The sequence below is a fragment of the Salmo trutta genome, chromosome 2 (assembly GCF_901001165.1).
Source record: "Salmo trutta chromosome 2, fSalTru1.1, whole genome shotgun sequence".
Lineage (NCBI taxonomy): Eukaryota > Metazoa > Chordata > Actinopteri > Salmoniformes > Salmonidae > Salmo > Salmo trutta.
The window spans coordinates 17,738,021-17,758,407 of record NC_042958.1 but is presented as its reverse complement, the minus strand read 5'-3'; the positions used below and the strand labels follow the sequence as shown (position 1 = coordinate 17,758,407).

General features: G+C 41.9%; 1 protein-coding gene across 2 annotated transcripts in view; it reads left to right on the top strand.

Moving 5' to 3' along the window:
- The window catches only part of LOC115152342 (catenin delta-2-like), a 412,167-nt gene that overhangs the window by 37,219 nt on the left and 354,561 nt on the right, over positions 1-20,387 (top strand). For both annotated transcript variants that reach the window (XM_029697114.1, XM_029697124.1), the window contains exon 2: positions 9,353-9,492. In XM_029697114.1, coding sequence (XP_029552974.1) covers positions 9,358-9,492 — 135 coding nt within the window. In that variant the 5' untranslated portion in view covers positions 9,353-9,357. The remainder of the gene's footprint in view (positions 1-9,352; positions 9,493-20,387) is intronic.

Genomic DNA, 20,387 nt, shown 5'->3' with positions numbered 1-20,387 from the left:
GGCTAATTGACATTATTTGAGTAAATTGGAGGTGTACCTTCAAACTCAGTGCCTCTTTGCTTGACATCTTGGGGAAAATCAAAAGAAATCAGCCAAGACCTCAGCAAAAAAATGGTAGACAAGTCCGGTTCATCCTTAGGAGCAATTTCCAAATGCCTGAAGGTACCAGGTTCATCTGTACAAACAATGGTACGCAAGTATAAACACCATGGGACCACGGAGCCGTCATACCGCTCAGGAAGGAGACGCGTTTTGTCTCCTAGAGATGAATGTACTTTGGTGCGAAAAATGCAAAATCAATCCCAGAACAACAGCAAAGGACCCTGTGAAGATGCTGGAGGAAACAGGTACAAAAGTATCTATATCCACAGTAAAACGAGTCCTATAATTTAAATAACCTGAAAGGCCACTCAGCAAGTAAGAAGCCGCTGCTCCAAAACCGCCATAAAAACGCCAGACTACGGTTTGCAACTGCACATGGGGACAAAGATTGTACTTTTTGGAGAAATGTCCTCTGGTCTGATGAAACAAAAATTGAACTGTTTGGCCATAATGACCATTGTCATGTTTGGAGGAAAGTGGGGGAGGCTTGCAAGCCGAAGAACACCATCCCAACCGTGAAGCACGGGTGTGGCAGCATCATGTTGTGGGGGTGCTTTGCTGCAGGAGGGACTGGTGCACTTCACAAAATAGATGACTTCATGAGGCAGGAAAAATTATGTGGATATATTGAAGCAACATCTCAAAACATCAGTCAGGAAGTTAAACCTTGGTTGCAAATGGGTCTTCCAAATGGACAATGACCCCCAAGAATTCTTCCAAAGTTGTGGCATCATGGCCTATGGACAACAAAGTATTGGAGTGGCCATCACAAAGCCCTGACCTCAATCCTATAGAAAATATGTGGGCAGAACTGAAAAAGCGTGTGAGAGCAAGGAGGCCAAAAAACCTGACTCAGTTACACCAGCTCTGTCAGGAGGAATGGGCCAAAATTCATCCAACTTATTGTGGGAAGCTTGTGGAAGGCTACCTGAAACATTTGACCCAAGTTCAACAGTTTAAAGGCAATGCTACCAAATACTAATTGAGTGTATGTAAACTTCTGACCCACTGGGGATGTGATGAATGAAATAAAAGCTGAAATAAATCATTCTCTCTACAATTATTCTGACATTTCACATTCTTAAAATAAAGTGGTGATCCTAACTGACCTAAAACAGGATATTCTTACTATGATTAAATGTCAGGAATTGTGAAAAGCTGAGTTTAAATGTATTTGGCAAAGGTGTATGTAAACTTTCAACTTCAACTGTATCTACTGCAGCCCTCATCCTCCACATACAACACCCGTTCTGCCAGACAAATTCTGTTATAGGCCTCCAAAGCACACACATCCCTGGGTCGCTCCTCTTTTCAGTTCGCTGCAGGTAGCAACTGGTACGAGCTGCAACAAGCACTCACACTGGACAGTTTTATCCCAATCTCTTCATTCAAAGACTCAGTCATGGACACTCATTCATTCTAATTCTAATTGCAATTCAGTATCCTGTTTACTACTTCAATTTAAATTCAAATTCAAGAATTGAATTGGAATTTATGAGGCAGCCTCAGTTCAATTCTGAATTGAGCACAACCCTGACACACACTCACTGAGGCTTATCCCATCTGGAGGTTGGTCAGCAAAGAGAATCCATGCATGAGAAGCATGGTTACATCTAAGCCTGGCTACTATGATGAACATCTGAGGCTTGACACAGCTGATCACAGCTGAAGGCCTCTTAATCACTACAGACTGATCCAGAATCAGAGCTAAACCAAGCCTGATGTATCCTAATCACCACTGACAGCTGACTGCAAATCAGTGCTTAAAGGCAAGTTTCACCCACATTTCATAATTCGGAGGGCATTTTTTTATTATCTCCTCAAGGCCAGGCATGATTGCAATATGATTAGGCTTGTCTTTCCTATAGTAACCACTCCATGCTAATGCTAGCACTGATTACCATAACACAACGGCATACTACTGGTTGGAGATCAGTGCTTATAAGGCTGGGTGATTTGTCTAAATCCTTTACCAGTACGGAACACTGATTAAAGAGCAGTGCTTAAAGCTGGAAAGTGTATATGTGAGTGAGTCTTTGAGTGCCGAGATGCATGTAGTGCCTTCAGAAAGTATTCACACTCCTTGACTTTTTCAAAATGTTTATGTAAAAAATGGATGTCACGCCCTGATCTGTTTCACCTGTCTTTGTGATTGTCTCCACCCCCTCCAGGTGTTTCTGATTTTCTCCAGTGTATTTATCCATGTTTCCTGTCTCTCTGTGCCAGTTCGTCTTGTATGTTTTTCCAAGTCAACCTGCGTTTTTCCCGCTCTCCTGCTTTTTGCATTCTCCTTTATCTAGTCCTCCCGGTTTTGACCCTTGCCTGTTTCTGGACTTTGTACCCGCCTGCCTGACCATTCTGCCTGCCTTGACCACGAGCCTGTCTGCCACTCTGTACCTCCTGGATCTGGTTTTGACCTTTTTGCCTGTCCACGACCATTCTCTTGCCTACCCCTTTGGATTAATAAACATTGTAAGACTCCAACCATCTGCCTCCTGTGTCTGCATCTGGGTCTCGTCTTGTGTCATGATAGTGGCCTAAAAATACAATGATGTTTTTCTGAATTTTTACAAATTCATTAAATAAGACCATTTTAAATGTCTTGAGTCAATAAGTATTCAACCTCTTTTTCATGGCAAGCCTAAATAAGTTCATGAGTAAAAATGTGCTTAACAAGTCACATAATAAGTTGCATGGACTCACTGTGTGCAATAATAGTGATTAACATGATTTTTGAATGACTACCGCATCTCTGTATCCATAAGGTCATTCAGTCGAGCAGTGAATTTGGCTATGAAAAGCCAACTTACATTTACTCCTGAGGTGCTGACCTGTTGCACCATCTACAACCACTGTGATTATTATCTGACCCTGCTGGAAATCTATGAACGTTTGAACATCTTGGCCATGTTCTGTTATAATCTCCACCCGGCCCAGCCAGAAGAGGACTGGCAACCCCTCAGAGCCTGGTTCCTCTATAGGTTTCTTCCTAGGTTCCTGCCTTTCTAGAGAGTTTTTCCTAGGCACCATGCCTCTAAATCTGCATTTCTTGCTGCTTGGGTTTTAGGCTGGGTTTCTGTATAGTACTTTGTGACATCGGCTGATGTAAAAAGGGCTTTATAAATAAATTGATTGATTCATTGAATGAATTTCAACCACAGATACAACCACAAAGACCAGGGAGGTTTTCGAATGCCTCATACATTTAAATTGTTTAAAAAAAAATATTTTACCTTTATTTAACTACCTATTGGTAGATTGGTAAAAAAAAAAGAAGCAGACATTGAATATCCCTGTGAGCATGGTGAAGTTATTAATTACACTTTGGCTGGTGTATCATTACACCCAGTCACTACAAAGATACAGGCGTCCTTACTAACTCAGTTGCTGGAGAGGAAGGAAACTGCTCAGGGATTTCACCATGATGCCAATGGCGATTTTAAAACAGTTACATAGTTTAATGGCTGTGATTGGCGAAAACTGAGGATAGATCGACAATATTGTAGTTACTCCACAATACTAGCCTAAAATGACAGAGTGAAAAGAAGGAATACAGAATAAAAAATGTATTATTTAAATGTTTAATTTAACCTTTATTTAACTAGGCAAGTCAGTTAAGAACAAATTCTTATTTACAATGACGGCCTACCAAAAGGCAAAAGGCCTCCTGCGGGGTTGGGGCTGGGGTTAAAAATAATAATAAATTAAATAAAAATATAGAACAAAACACACATCACAACAAGAGAGACAACACAACACTACATAAAGAGAGACCTAAGACAACAACATAGTATGGCAGCAACACATGACAACACAGCATGGTAGCAACACAACATAACACCACATGGTAGCAACACAATATGGTAGCAGCACAAAACATGGTACAAACATTATTGGGCACAGACATACACATACAATATTGATGAAACAATAGATTTTCAGGACAAACTCTTAAAATGAATGATCAAGGAAAACAAAACCTGAATATTGGAAGTTATTATCATTTAACATTTTAGTAATTTAGCAGACGCTCTTATCCAGAGCGACTTACAGGAGCAATTAGAGTTAAATGCCTTGCTCAAGGGCACATTAACAGATTTTTCAGCTAGTCAGCATGGGGAATCGAAACAGGGACCTTTTGGTTAATAGCTTAACGCTCATAACCGCTAGGCTACCTGCCTGATTTCATTAATCACTTAAAATGTTAAAATATGTGGAAAATATACATTTCCCAGAATGCATTAGTTAAACCTCAAGTTGACCCTAAAGATTTCAAAAAGAATCCAAACAAATGAAATGGTTGGTGGAAATATTATTGGCTATTTCGAAGCATTAAGTTTAAAAGAGTATATGAATATTGTTTCCAGAGAAAAGTTATACAGTGCCTTCAGAAAGTATTAAGACCCCTTGACTTTTTCCACATTTTGTTAAGTTACAGCCTTACTCTAAAATGGATTAATGAAAAAATAAATAATCCTCAGCAACCTAAACACATGATCCCATAATGACCATAACGACCCTAAAAAATTTTTTAAATACTTTTTAAAATAAGGCTGTAACGTAACAAAATGTGGAAAAAGTCAAGGGGTCTGAATACTTTCCGAAGGCACTGTATATTCTTTGGTATCTGGAAGTCTGACTTGTCAGATTCAATTACACTCATATGTTCTATGACTGAGTGGAATTTCGTTGAATTGCACTGAATGAAATGATATTTCCAGTCATTCAAATTCAAATTCTACATCCTGTGAGGTGTGGCCAATCCAATTTGAATTTAATCTCATCAGTTGAATGGGAGTCACTTCAAAAATTCTGAACTGAGCATAGCCCTGGTGTGCATGTCTGTGCGTGCGTGTGTGTATGAGTGTACTGTATATGCATTTGTGTGCGTGCGTGTGTGTATGAGTGTACTGTATGTGCATGTGTGTGCGTGCGTGTGTGTATGAGTGTACTGTATGTGCATGTCTGTGCGTGCGTGTGTGTATGAGTGTACTGTATGTGCATGTGTGTGCGTGCGTGCGTGCGTGTGTGTATGAGTGTACTGTATGTGCATGTCTGTGCGTGCGTGTGTGTATGAGTGTACTGTATATGCATGTGTGTGCTTGCGTGTGTGTATGAGTGTACTGTATGTGCATGTGTGTGCGTGCATGTGTGTATGAGTGTACTGTATGTGCATGTGTGTGCTTGCGTGTGTGAGTGTGTATGTGCACATATGTGTGCATACTGTAACTCTCATAGCCAAATTGCTGTTAAATATTAAGCCTTTCCAGAAGGAAATTAGCTAAAGTCATCATCGCTTTTCTGCATAAATACACAAGCAAGTCATGCATTATAACATTTAAAAAGCTTTTGGCTTTGAAATGTCTCTCCGTAATTGATCATTGGCCATTGAAATCAAAATTGGAGGTCTTTCCAAATCCTGAGGACTTTGGGAAATGCTTTCAAAACAGGCCACTAGGGGACACCAGTGAGCAATATTACTATTATGTAGGCTTTGCTAGGGTGTTGTGGTGGTGGTGGATGGGTGTAATCCGAAGGTTGCGTGTTCGATCCCAGTTGTGGACACTGATTTTAACCCTAACCCCAACCTTAACCCTTACCTTAACCATTCAGAATGAGTTCCTAAACTTAACCCTTAACATAGAATTTTGACGTTTAGAGAAATGGAAAGATACAGAGCAGCAGGAGCAACAAAAACACTGAAAATGTGACGTTTGGAGCAACTTCAAAATGTGACGTTTGGAACAACTTCAAAATGTAACGTTTGGAGAACGTGGCTGAACGTCTCCAAGGAGTTTGTTCAATATTAAATCCTTGCTTGCTATGAGGATTAAATGTGACAGATAATTGATGGGCAATGACATTGCCATTTACTGTAAGTTTAGTCTATTGCTCATAGTTCATTATTAAGTCCTCTACCCAAGCAGAGGAAAGCTACTACATTCACCAGCCTTTAATAAAGGCTTGAGAAACACTACCTTCTGATCCCTTATGCCTCACCTGTCTCTCTCTCTCTCTGTTGCTCTCTGTCTGTCTGTCTGTCTCTCTGTCTCTCTCTGTTGCTCTCTGTTGCTCTCTGTCTGTCTGTCTGTCTGTCTGTCTCTCTCGCTTTCTCTCTCTCTCTCTGTTGCTCTCTGTCTGTCTGTCTGTCTGTCTCTCTCGCTTTCTCTCTCTCTCTGTTGCTCTCTGTCTATCTGTCTCTCTCTCTCTGTTGCTCTCTGTCTGTCTGTCTCTCTCGCTTTCTCTATCTCTCTCTGTTGCTCTCTGTCTGTCTGTCTCTCTCGCTTTCTCTATCGCTCTCTGTTGCTCTCTGTCTGTCTGTCTCTCTCGCTTTCTCGATCTCTCGCTGTTGCTCTCTGTCTGTCTGTCTCTCTCGCTTTCTCTCTCTCTCTGTTGCTCTCTGTCTGTCTCTCTCTCTCTTGCTTTCTCTCTCTCTCTCTGTTGCTCTCTGTCTGTCTGTCTGTCTGTCTGTCTCTCTCGCTTTCTCTATCTCTCTCTGTTGCTCTCTGTCTGTCTGTCTGTCTCTCTCGCTTTCTCTATCTCTCTCTGTTGCTCTCTGTCTGTCTGTCTCTCTCGCTTTCTCTCTCTCTCTCTGTCTGTCTGTCTGTCTGTCTGTCTGTCTGTCTGTCTCTCTCTCTCGCTTTCTCTCTCTCTCTGTTGCTCTCTCTGTCTGTCTGTCTGTCTCTCTCGCTTTCTCTATCTCTCTCTGTTGCTCTCTGTCTGTCTGTCTCTCTCACTTTCTCTCTCTCTGTTGCTCTCTCTGTCTGTCTGTCTCTCTCGCTTTCTCTCTCTCTCTCTGTTGCTCTCTGTCTGTCTGTCTGTCTCTCTCGCTTTCTCGATCTCTCGCTGTTGCTCTCTGTCTGTCTGTCTCTCTCGCTTTCTCGATCTCTCTCTGTTGCTCTCTGTCTGTCTGTCTCTCTCGCTTTCTCGATCTCTGTCTGTTGCTCTCTGTCTGTCTGTCTGTCTGTCGGTCTCTCTCTGTCTCTCTCTGTCTCTCTCTGTCTCTGTCTGTCTGTCTGTCTGTCTGTCTGTCTGTCTGTCTGTCTGTCTGTCTGTCTGTCTGTCTGTCTGTCTGTCTGTCTGTCTGTCTGTCTGTGTTGCTCTCTCTCTGTTGCTCTCTCTCTGTCTCTCTCTCTGTCTCTCTCTCTGTCTCTGTCTTTCTCTCTGTCTGTGTTTGTGTGTGAGACTGTGGTGGTGGTGACTGACTGAGAGGAACAGATATGGTCTCATCGTTAGTTTATTACCAAGCAGTGATAAGCTGTCGTCACTTTATAACAAGTATGCCAGGCAGGGACCCCTGTTCAGATACTGACACATCAACACACACACTGTCGAGATGACTGTGTGTGTCTCTCTGTGTGTGTGTGTGTGTGTGTGTGTGTGTGTGTGTGTGTGTGTGTGTGTGTGTGTGTGTGTGTGTGTGTGTGTGTGTTCAGATACTAATCAATGTCAACTAACAGGGCGTTGTGTTCAACTAATCCCCACAAGTGTCCCCCTCTCTCTCTTTGTCTTTCTCTCTGTTTCTCTCTCTCTCTTATATCTGTCTCTAGATGTCAGGTTAAGGTCATATTCCTATGTATCTGTTGTGTAGGTTATGCTGAGAAATCTATAGGCCTCAATCCCAATTCAGTGACTGGCATCATTACCTGATACTGAGTCAAAATGTCCCATTGATTTAGAACTAATGGCGATAGATTTGTTCTATTGCACACAGTATATTCAGACCTACATAACAGCTGTTGCAACGAATGAGGCACACAGAGGGTCCTGTGTTTGTGTGTGAGACAAGTGACATCAGTGACATAATGACTGCTATGTATATATGTGAAATGAACCAAAAGGATTTTGTGTTTGCTTGTGTGTGTGTGTATGTCCCTGTCTCTCTCTGGCCCAGTAAAAGGACAGAGAGAGGAACCAGTCTGGCAGGGATCTCCCACCCCTGTCTGTTCTAACACTGATGCTGCCTGGACACAGTTCCCACGGTGATGTGATTTGGCTTCCATGGTGGAGACAGTCACACTGCTGAAGGTTAAACATGTTGAAGGACAAGAAAGACTTAGTTGGAGAGAGAGAGAGAGACAATTAACAGTTTTACCTCTTAAACCTGCCAGTGCCAGCCTGCACACTGGGTGTCTGTGTCTGTGTGCACAGTTTGTATGTATGTGTGTGTATGTATCTGTACAGTATTGTACCAATTTGTGCAGAAGCAGATACTTTATGTTATCAGTGAATATCACGAAGCACCATCCATATTACTGAGGCAGAGAGAGAGAAAGTTTGATTAATTTGACTGTACATGTCTGAGTGGGAGGCTAGGAGAGGAGTCACAAAAAAATCTATGGCCTGGGAATTGGAAGTCTCTGTGTGTGTCTGCGTTTTTCTTCAGTTCTTTGATGGTAATGTCCTGGTAATCTAGAAGGGGCGGAAAGAGGGAGGGAGAGAGCGGGACACAAATGAGCACACACACACACACACACACACACAGGTACCTCTTAAAACTCCTCCTCACAGTAACAGGTTTACCACTTGAACGTGCCAGTGCCAGCCTGCAGATTGGTGGTCAGCACGTTCAGAGCGCCTCGCGACATTCAATAGCAAGACGCTGTACAAAGGCATTGCACAGGATTAGCAGTGAGTTCTCTCTCACACTCTCTCTCATCTCTTTCGCTCTCTCATCTCTCTCGTTCTGTCTGTCTCTCTCTCTCTCTGTCTCTCTCTCTCTCTCTCTCTCGCTCTCTCTCTCTCTCTCTCTCTCTCTCTCTCTCTCTCTCTCTCAGGATAGGCTGACAGACTGCTCACACTGCAGGTTATATAAGCCAGCTAACACTCTGAAGTGTGAGCGAGGGAGCTCCAGCAACATTGGAAAGGCCAGTATAATCTGACATGATTTGATTTCACTGCCTAAACCCTCAGAATCTCTAATTATCCCCTAGCGTCTACCTTTCATGAAGTCTGCAAGGCCCTACCATGTTGGATGTTTGATATTAAAACAGTGTTTTTCTACTCATGTTCCTATTATGTGATGTTTGTATAGAAATTATGATATCATTGCTCTTGTGTAGGAGGTATACTACCTGTATTACTATTTAATGATAATAATATTGTTTATAGTAGGCATTTCAGGTGATGCATTTATTACTATGTAGTGAAAATGATATTGTTACTGTATAATGATATTATTATTGTTCTGTAGCAGGTACACTATGTGATGTTTGTATACTATGTAACGTGATGTTGATGTTGTCTATAGGAGGTATGCCTGTACCAGACCAGCCATCAGAGCAGGAGAAGGGAGCCAGTCTGCTGAGTCCAGGTCTACCATCATCTAACGGAGACGGATCAGACGGGACGGAGACCACCTCCGCTATCCTGGCCTCCGTCAAAGAACAGGTAGGCCTGACGGTGTGTGTGTGTGTGTGTGTGTGTGTGTGTGTGTGTGTGTGTGTGTGTGTGTGTGTGTGTGTGTGTGTGTGTGTGTGTGTGTGTGTGTGTGTGTGTGTGTGTGTGCGTTATTTGTGTCAATATCAGTTGTCAGCATGGGACTTAAACACACTCTTCTAAGTTTATTTAATCAAAAACACACATCTTAACTACAAACTGATTTGTAGTAGAACCTGACACAGAAGCAAGATGAGTATTCTAGTCCTATGCAGTGGGTTCAGTGTTTTAGAAGTCAAGGATGAGTGCTTAGCAGGGGAATGAGGAGGTAATGGGGAGACATTATGTAGATTATGAGAGGAGAGCTGCAGCCAAGTAGACAGCATTGAATAAGACATTAAAACAAACCACCGCAACCACTCAACAGGGAACCTTCTATCTAAATACATTATTGAAAAGAGACACGGAAAAGTATGTGTCTCAGTGTGTGTATGTGTGTGTGTATACAGTCACACAGTTGTGTATGTGTGTACAAAACATTAAGAACACCTGCTCTTTCCATGACAGACTGACCAGGTGAATCCAGGTGAAAGCTATGATCCCTTATTGATGTCACTTGTTAAATCCACTTCAATCAGTGTAGATGAAGGGGAGGAGACAGATGAAAGAAGGATTTTTAATCCTTGAGACAATTGAGACATGGATTGTGTATGTGTGCCATTTAGAGGGTGAATGGACAAGACAACAGATTGAAATACCTTTGAACAGGGTATGGTAGTAGGTGCCAGGCGCACCGGTTTGTGTCAACAACTGCAACACAACTATGGGAAGCATTGGAGTCAACATGGGCCAGCATCCCTGTGGAACGCTTACGACACCTTGTAGAGTCCAACTCAATATTAGGAAGGCATTCCTAATGTTTTGTACACTCAGTGTATGTGTGTGTTTACAGTATTGTACTAGTTTGTGCAGAAACGGAGAGAGAAAGAGAGAGACTTAATATCAATAGCCTGAAAAATGGAAGTATCTGTGTGTGTGTTTGCACACCTGTGTGTGTTGTAGTCAGTATACACTACTTGATCAGAAGTCTGCTCGTCGAACATCTCATTCCAATAACATGGGCATTAATATGGAGTTGGTCCCCCCTTTGCTGCTATAACAGCCTCCACTCTTCTGGAAAAGCTTTCCACTAGATGTTGGAACATTACTGCAGGGTCTTGCTTCCATTCAGCCACAAGAGCATTAGTGAGGTCGGGTGTTGATTTTGGGCGATCAGGCCTGACTCACAGTCGGTGTTCCAAAGGGGTTCAATGAGGTTGAGGTCTGTGCCAGACAAGTTCTTCCAAATTGATCTTGGCAAACCATTTCAGTATGGACCTGGCTTTGTGCATGGTGGCATTGTCATGCTGAAACAGAAAAGGGCCTTCCCCAAACTGTTGCCACAAAGTTGGAAGCGCAGAATCGTCTAGAATGTCATTATATGCTGTAGCGTTAAGATTTCCCTTCAGTGGAACTAAGGGGCCTAGTCCGAACCATGAAACACAGCCCCAGACCATTAGTTCTCCTCTACCAAACTTTACAGTTGGCACTATGCATTCTGGCAGGTAGCTTTCTCCTGGCATCCGTCAAACCCATATTCGTCTGTCGGACTGCCAGATGGTGAAGCATGATTCATCACTCCAGAGAGTCCAATGGCGGTGAGCTTTACATCTCTCCAGCCGACTCTTGGCATTACACATGGTGATATTAGGCTTGTGTGCGGCTTCTCGGCCATGGAAACCCATTTCATGAAGCCTACCACTTTGCGGCTGAGCCATTGTTGCTCCTAGACGTTTCCACTTCACAATAACAGCACTTACAGTTGACCAGGGCAGCTCTAGCCGGGCAGAATATATATTTTTTAACTCTTCAGTAAGGCCATTCTTCTGCCAATGTTTGTCTATGGAGATTGCATGGCTGTGTGAAATAGCCAAATCCACTAATTTGAAGGGGTGATGTAGTGTGTCTCCCCTCACAATCCACTGAAAGTCAAATGTTCCTCTGCCTCCACAATCTAAAGGGATTCTTTCAGATAAGAAAATTCCTTTGAAACCCATTGATTGAATTGGGAGAGGTTTATGGGCCTTGAACAGCGGTTCGTCTGATGGAACGTGGATTCACCTTGGATCACGGGCCGTCACAAGGACATTACCAAATCCTTTCACACTTGTAAAAATGTTTTTTATGTCGGACATTTTAATTTTCCTCATATGTAGCCTATAGGTCAAGGACGAACTGAATTGGAAATGTTGTGTTCATGAAAAGACAGAGAGAGGGAGAGGTTAGAGAGAGTGTGTGTGTGTAGGGGGAGAGCAATGTATGTATGATGTTGTGATCAAAGACAGATCAGATCTAAACACAGACACACACACAGCTCTTTCCTCTCTCTGTGTGTGTGTGTGTGTGTGTGTGTGTGTGTGTGTGTGAGTGTGTGTGTGTGTGTCTTCAGCTCTTTGGTGGTAATGTCCTGGTAACCTAGCAGGCGCAGTCCCTCTGTGGCCATCCTACATGCTAAACACACGGCTATCACCATGGTGACCAATCCAGAGAGAGGACACACCTGGCTGTTAGCTTCTGTTAGCAGGGAGGTGTGTTTGTGTGCACCCCCCACCCCCACACAACATACCTTGTCCACTTATTATTGTTGAGGTGACCAGCTGTGTGTTCTGAGTGTCAGACAACCAATTATACAGCTTGATATTATATACAGTAATTATACTCACTGGAACACCCTACTCCCACTCCCTTTCTCTTTTTCTCCCCACCCACCCACTCTCTCTGTCTCAGCCCCACCCCCTCCTTTCCCTCCTACAGTGTTCCTTGCCGTGGCTCCTCCTTTCCCTCCTACAGTGTTCCTACCGTGGCTCCTCCTTTCCCTCCTACAGTGTTCCTTGCCGTGAATCTTTCTGTGAATCATTATTCTCACCTTTCCGTTCTCTGTTCACAATGCTAACTTGTGTCGTGTCTTTGGCTATGCCGGATTAAGTGATATGACATGCTAATTTATAAAATGATTTCTCTGTAATTAATATTACCTGATTAAGCTAATCATGTAAATGTAATTAACTAGAAAGTCGGGGCACCACGGAAGAACGTTTATAGAGCTGTTATCTTCCGAATAAACTCTTAAAATACTTAGTAATATTTTACATCGATAGCAGTCAATATTAACCCTTAACTTATTTTCAGTCTCATAATGAAAGTTGTAAATTCTTGGTTATCTTCACAAACCCTGGCTAACAAGTTGAATCAGCAATACAAAATTGGGTTTAATTATTTATTTACTAAATACCTAACTAATCACACAGAATTACAAATACACAGAATACAATGATGTCATACAGAATTCACCCCTGGTGAACGGAACCTGTATGAAAGCTGGTTACACAAAGGAAAGGGGGTTGGGCTTGAATGAAATAGCGGGAAGACTTAGGAACAAAGAAACAGCAGCTATGCTATCGTAAATACATTATCTTATGCATTCTAAATTACCGCCCATTTGGAAAAGGAAAATGCAATAAATATTTACTCTGAGCTGCGCTTCGGTAGATTGGTCGTAGATGCTGGCCGGGTTGGCCAACAGATCTTCCTGTAGTGGAAGAATGTCAATGGTGGCAAATTGGATACGTGGTGGTATCTTCGTCTGGTTGTTAGATTGGATCCGTCGTCCGTCCTTTCCTAGCCCACGTTAGCAGCGGCTAACTCAACGGCTAGGAAGTATCACTTCTGTAGTGAATAAGCTCAAAGTTCATACCAGTTCATACCATAGCTCACGCCAAGGTTGGCTTAGTTCTGTCCTTGATATGGTTTAGTTAACATGTGTGTGTCCTTCTAACGTAGAGGCTGCAGACCTCCCGTACTGGAACATGTGAATGTCTTTTCGTCAAAGGCTTATATAGTGGAGAGGAGGGAAGGAGGTGTTTCATCGTTTATAACCCCTGTCTCTTCACAGGGTTGGCCACTGATCGAGCAGGGCACTTTCCTTATGAAAACCCAATTCTCTCATTTGGAAGCTAAAATTACATTTAATCTCCTAACAAACAATTTCAATGTCAAACATTTCAATTGCATAACAATTCCATGTGACTCTGATAACTAGAGGGTGTATACTTTCTCAGGTACAGTTTATGTCGTCCTGTCATCAATCATAATGTCTCAGATAACAATGAACTGACATACATACTCATTACGTTATCAAGCATATTTCCAACTGGTTTTATTATCAAAATATGGTTCCTTTCCCCATTTGTTTGATGTTCCCAGACTCTCTATATTTAACAGGACAGCAGTCCTTCAGTAGGGTCAGTAAGAGAGGGGAAGGGAGAAAGGTATTTATGGGGGGGGGTCATAAACCTTACCCACAGGCCAACGTCATGACACTTGCTACCTGTGATTTCCTCTCTAGGGGCATTTTCACGTCACACATTTCGACAGAGCCAGTGGGTCACGTCGGTTCAGACTGTACTTTTACAGAAAAAAAATCATTATATATTTAATATGCCATTTAGCAGACGCTTTTTTCCGAAGCGACTTACAGTAGTGTGTTCATAAATGTTGGAATGGATGGCCCCTTTGGGAATCGAACCCGCGATGACTCCACGTCTGATCTTATGTGTGTCTGTCTGTGAAGAGGCTGGTTCACGTTGCCATGCTTCCTACCACAGCACTTACTGTAGGGGCCACGTCCACATTCACCAAATTGAAAAATGTATTTTAAATGATTTCAAATAAGTCTAATTTTTCCCTTGTATATACGTATGGCATTGACAGTGATGGATGGCTAATCTCTCTGCGCCTCTTCATGGCTATAGAGTCTATATTATATTATAGACTAATACAGTTGAAACAAATGAGTAGAGCTGCTGCTATCAGACGTGAAGTCATCAGGGACCCGACGGCGGCTCAATATTAATTACTGCTGAGGATTAATTCATGTGACATTGTCATCTTCGTTCGCTCCAATCTACAGTATAATTGTATGAGATGATCACCTCGATGAGTTCAAACGAGACAGACTGTGAAGTCAAATTAAATGTTAAAATACTGTGATTAGAAATGAGCTATTCACAAATTGCGGGTCGCTTTGCCACTAAACAATGTATAATTGCAGACTAGCACTGTCAATGTCAAACTCAAACTCTTTTGATGCACTGTTTTGAAATGTAAAATGTTGTTCTCTTTTCCAGAAATTCAAGCTAGAATCTAGCTATATGCTTAGAATATGTGTACAACGCCCATTTATATAAATATCCAGAGATGTTCTATTTCTGGGTTTATTGTAGTCTCTGGATATTTATATAAATGGGCATTGTACAAGTATTCTAAGCATATAGCTACATTCTAACTCAAATTTTGGAAAAGAGAGAAAAACTTGACACAACTGTGGGAAGCATTGGAGTCAACATGGGCCATAATCCCTGTGGAACGCTTACGACACCTTGTAGAATCCATGCCCCGATGAATTGAGGCTGTTCTGAGGACAAAAGATCAGCAAAAAAGACTGTATAAAATAAATAATACCAATACTGAGGTATATTGCATGCTCAAAATTACAATATTTTGTACTAATACAATAAACTTTTGTATTAGTACAAAATAATAGAATTTTTAGCATATTTCTATAATTAATTTTATACATCTTTATTTTTGCTCATCTTTATCAAAGGTGCCAATTCACTCCAATTGGCTCGTAGAGAGAGAATATCAGCATCACCTTTATTCACCAAGTACTGTACATTTACACATACTCAGAATTTTACTTGGTGGTATGGTGCTGCTAGTGATAGATAACATTTAACGTTAGAGACAGAACGAAGTTTCCACACATTATATACAACTAGGTAGAGTGATCATAGAGCTAGCTATAAGAGAATTAGCAGATATACAAATATACAGTGGGTATACGGTTGATATACAGTGAGTATACGGTTGATATAAAATGGGTTGATATACAGTGGGTATACGGTTGATATAAAATGGGTTGATATACAGTGGGTATACGGTTGATATACAGTGAGTATACGGTTGATATAAAATGGGTTAATATACAGTGGGTATACGGTTAATATACAGTGGGTATACGGTTGATATACAGTGAGTATACGGTTGATATAAAATGGGTTAATATACAGTGGGTATACGGTTGATATACAGTGGGTATACGGTTAATATACAGTGGGTATACGGTTAATATACAGTGGGTATACGGTTAATATACAGTGGGTATACGGTTGATATACAGTGAGTATACGGTTAATATACAGTGGGTATACGGTTAATATACAGTGGGTATACCTTTAATATACAGTGGGTATACGGTTGATATACAGTGAGTATACGGTTGATATAAAATGGGTTAATATACAGTGGGTATATGGTTAATATACAGTGGGTATACGGTTGGTATACAGTGAGTATACGGTTGATATAAAATGGGTTGATATACAGTGGGTATACGGTTGATATACAGTGGGTATACGGTTGATATAAAATGGGTTGATATACAGTGGGTATACGGTTAATATACAGTGAGTATACGGTTGATATACAGTGGGTATACGGTTGATATAAAATGAGTTAATATACAGTGGGTATACGGTTAATATACAGTGAGTATACGGTTGATATACAGTGGGTATACGGTTGATATAAAATGGGTTGATATACAGTGAGTATACGGTTGATATGCAGTGAGTATACGGTTAATATACAGTGAGTATACGGTTGATATAAAATGGGTTGATATACAGTGGGTATATGGTTAATATACAGTGAGTATACGGTTGATACACAGTGGGTATACGGTTGATATACAGTGGGTTGATATACAGTGGGTATACGGTTGATATACAGTGAGTATACTGTTGATATAAAATGGGTTGATATACAGTGAGTATACGGTTAATATACAGTGAGTTTACGGTTGATATAAAATGGGTTGATATACAGTGGGTATACGGTTAATATACAGTGAGTATACGGTTGATATAAAATGGGTTGATATACAGTGGGTATACGGTTGATATACAGTGAGTATACGGTTAATATACAGTGGGTTGATATACAGTGGGTATACGGTTGATATACAGTGGGTATACGGTTGATATACAGTGGGTTGATATACAGTGGGTATACGGTTGATATACAGTGAGTATACGGTTAATATACAGTGGGTATACGGTTGATATACAGTGGGTATACGATTGATATACAGTGAGTATACGGTTGATATACGGTGGGTTGATATACAGTGGGTATACGGTTGATATACAGTGGGTATACGGTTGATATACAGTGAGTATACGGTTGATATACAGTGGGTATACGGTTGATATACAGTGGGTTGATATACAGTGGGTATACGGTTGATATAAAATGGGTTGATATACAGTGGGTATACGGTTGATATACAGTGAGTATACGGTTGATATACAGTGGGTATACGGTTGATATACAGTGGGTTGATATACAGTGGGTATACGGTTGATATAAAATGTGTTGATATACAGTGGGTATACTGTTGATATACAGTGTACAAATTTACAGTATCAGTATGAATATATATAAATGCAAAGAGATGAACAGAGTAATGCACTACAGTGCAGTTATTTAGAGTACAGTTCAGAGATGGCTTGATGCAGTGTGCAGCATAGAGTGCATAGTCCTTTAGACTCTATGGGCCAGATGGCCGGTTGGTGAGGGCCACAGCCCGGGGAAAGAAACTTTTCAGGTGGCGGGAGGTTTTGGTCATGAGTGACATGAACTGCCTGCCAGAAGTGAATTTTTGGAGGAGGGGGTGCGAGGGGTGACGATGATTTTTCTTGCCCTGGAGTCTTGCAGTACCTGGATAAGGGCAGGTGGCAGGCAATGACCCTCTCTGCAGACCGGACAATGCTTTGCAGTTTGTCGTTGCAGCGGGCAGACAGACCCAAACAGGACAGTGATGAAGGATGTGAGGATAGACTCAACGATTGATGCGTAAAACTTTTGAGTTTTTTCAACTGCCGCAAGTAGTACATCCACTGCTCTGCCTTCTTGGTGATGCTGTCCTCCCACTTGAGGTTGCGGGAGATGATGGCCCCCAGGGATTTGAATGATTTAGCCGTGCTAACAGCTGAGCCGTCAATCTAGAGGGGTAGAGATGGTGAAGGGGCGTTTTCTGAAGTCAACCACCATTTCGATGGTTTTGTCTGTGTTGAGTTCTGGGTTATTTTGACTGCACCAGGCCACTAGTCGGTCGACCTCTCCACGGTACATTGCTGTCGGTGATGAGACCGACCAGAGTGGTTTAATCTTTAAACTTGAGTATGCGTTGTTGGAGGTGCATTCATTGGGTGTAGAGTAGAGGTGAGTGCACACATCCTTGAGGTGCTCTGGTGTTGAGGGATAATAATTGTATGGAGATTTCAGGTTAGATAACATCAGAGCAATGAGTAATGTACAGTTCCTCATGGAGGGAATATGTGTGTGTGTGTGTGTGTTGGTGTGTGAGTGAGTGGTTGTGTGTGTGTGTGTGTGTGTGTGTGTGTGTGTGTGTGTGTGTGTGTGTGTGTGTGTGTGTGTGTGTGTGTGTGTGTGTGTGTGTGTGTGTGTGTGTGTGTGCGTGTACATATTCATGTTTATTTCTATGTGGTTATTTGTTCATAGTTTGTGATCCAAAGAGTACAGTATGTAGCATATGGAAGCACCAGTGGTGAAGTAATCATGGATTATAACAGATTTTAGTTAGAACGGTCCTCCTGATAGCTCTCAGATTGCTTTATGTTTTATGGCAGAACTCATCTAGTTGCATAGTACAGATGTATCCAATAGGGCTCAGTGGACTATGGTTGTGTGATGAGGAACCTGAGACCTAAAGACTTGTATTATCTCCCACAACCAATGCTTAGACTGAAGCTCAGTGGGATAATTCAATTTTGAGGCACACAGATTAATTGTTGTGGTCCTCGACTCTGTAATTACTATAGTGGGTAGACTTTCTCGTACTCTCTACATAGAAATCAGGCTGATCTGTATCAGTGTCTCAGTCATCCAGCAGTTCACTGGCCTTTATAATCAGCAGAAAACAAACTTTGCTGCTCTGAAATACTGTTTTAATACCCAGACCTCAATAAGACTATTGATTTATATGATGTTTATTCCTCCTTTGTGTGTGAGTGTGTGTGTGTGTGTGTGTGTGTGTGTGTGTGTGTGTGTGTGTGTGTGTGTGTGTGTGTGTGTGTGTGTGTGTGTGTGTGTGTGTGTGTGTGTGTGTGTGTGTGAGTTTGTGTATATCTCTCTCCTGTTCTCACCCCTCTCTCTCTCTCGCTCTCTTTCTCTGTCTCTCTCTCTCTCCCTCTCTCTCACACCCTCACCCACTCTCACTCCCTCACCCCTTCTCTCTCAATCCCTCCCCCTCCCAATCCCCCTCTCTCTCCCTCAATCTCTCCATCCCTCTCTCCCATCTCTCTCTCTATCGATGTTCTGTCTGTGTAATGCCAGTCGTGACAGGCTTGATTTGCAGACTGGTTAAATTAACGTCGTCTCAGGGTCAGGACGGGAGGAGAGAAATTCAAATCTCCCTTTCCGTGTCACAACAGCAGTCCGATGTGGAGGGGGAGAAAGCTTCTCTCTGCTGGCTGCTTGTCAGGCTGTCTGCTACCAAGTTTACTTTTCTAACATTGTAACAGTTTAAAGTCATATGAATGAATTGGAAAGGCAACATATAAAATAACAATATCAGATCTTGCCCATTCATGTGATGTAAAATCACCTCAACATTATAGACCACTTTTGGAGGTCTGAAAATGTCCGGAAAACTTTGATTTGGAAGTAATCTATCACTTTACTGTAACCGTATGCTACCGTGATAGAGCTACTGTAGTATAAGCAGATTAAATGAAGCGGTGTTGCTTTTATGAGGCTTTATTCATTCAATACATCCATGCTTTGATAGTCAGGAACAGTGTCCTTTCCTTGTCTTTAGAAGCTGAATTCTCTGTCCTTGTCCTCTCTGTCCTTCACCATCCACTCTCTGTGGTAATTTCTGATTACTCAGCTTGGAAGCAGATATTTCAAACATTCATAATACCCGCCTGTGTGTGTGCGTGAATTTTAGTGTGTGTGTGTATTTTTGTGTGTGTGTCAGTGTCTGCTAGTTGACCCCTGTATACAGTGTAATCCTGGACAAGGCCGTTTGGGGGAAATCTATGAGCGCTGCCAGTAAACACTCACAGCAGGGCGGAGCCTGCACACACACACACACACACACACACACACACACACACACACACACACACACACACACACACACACACACACACACACACAGCATATCCGATTAGGGCATCTGGCTGCGGCCCTGTTCCAGTCTCAGTGTAAAGTCACCCCAGTAGGGCTGTAGTACAGATTGTCTATTACCCTTTAACCAGTCACTGAAGAGCTATGCCCTCTACACAGTCTGCTCACTACTGGAAAAGAGACTCCATTCACTCAGTATCAGGGATATATTTTCTTCCCACTAACATTTTCTTCTAATGGTGGTGCCAGTTTTCATACTGAAAGTTGATGTAGAAACACTGTCTCTAGTGTTAGGTCGTTCCTCGACCATGAGGCTCAACGTGTGGGGTCTCTCCTTATGCTTCTGCCTGATGATGATGATGGATGGTTTTGGAATGAATATTTTATACTTTTATCGATTTCTAGAATCCAACCATTATTAAAACCACTGTGACCTTCATCAGAATGTCCCTCAGGAGAATTATTATTAGAGCATTTATATGGCTACCAAACTAGTCCAGAACAGATCTAAGACAGAGCAGAAGTTTTGTTTCGTCTGAAGTGTTAAAGGCCCAGTGCAGTCAAAAACATGATTTCCTGTGTTTTATATA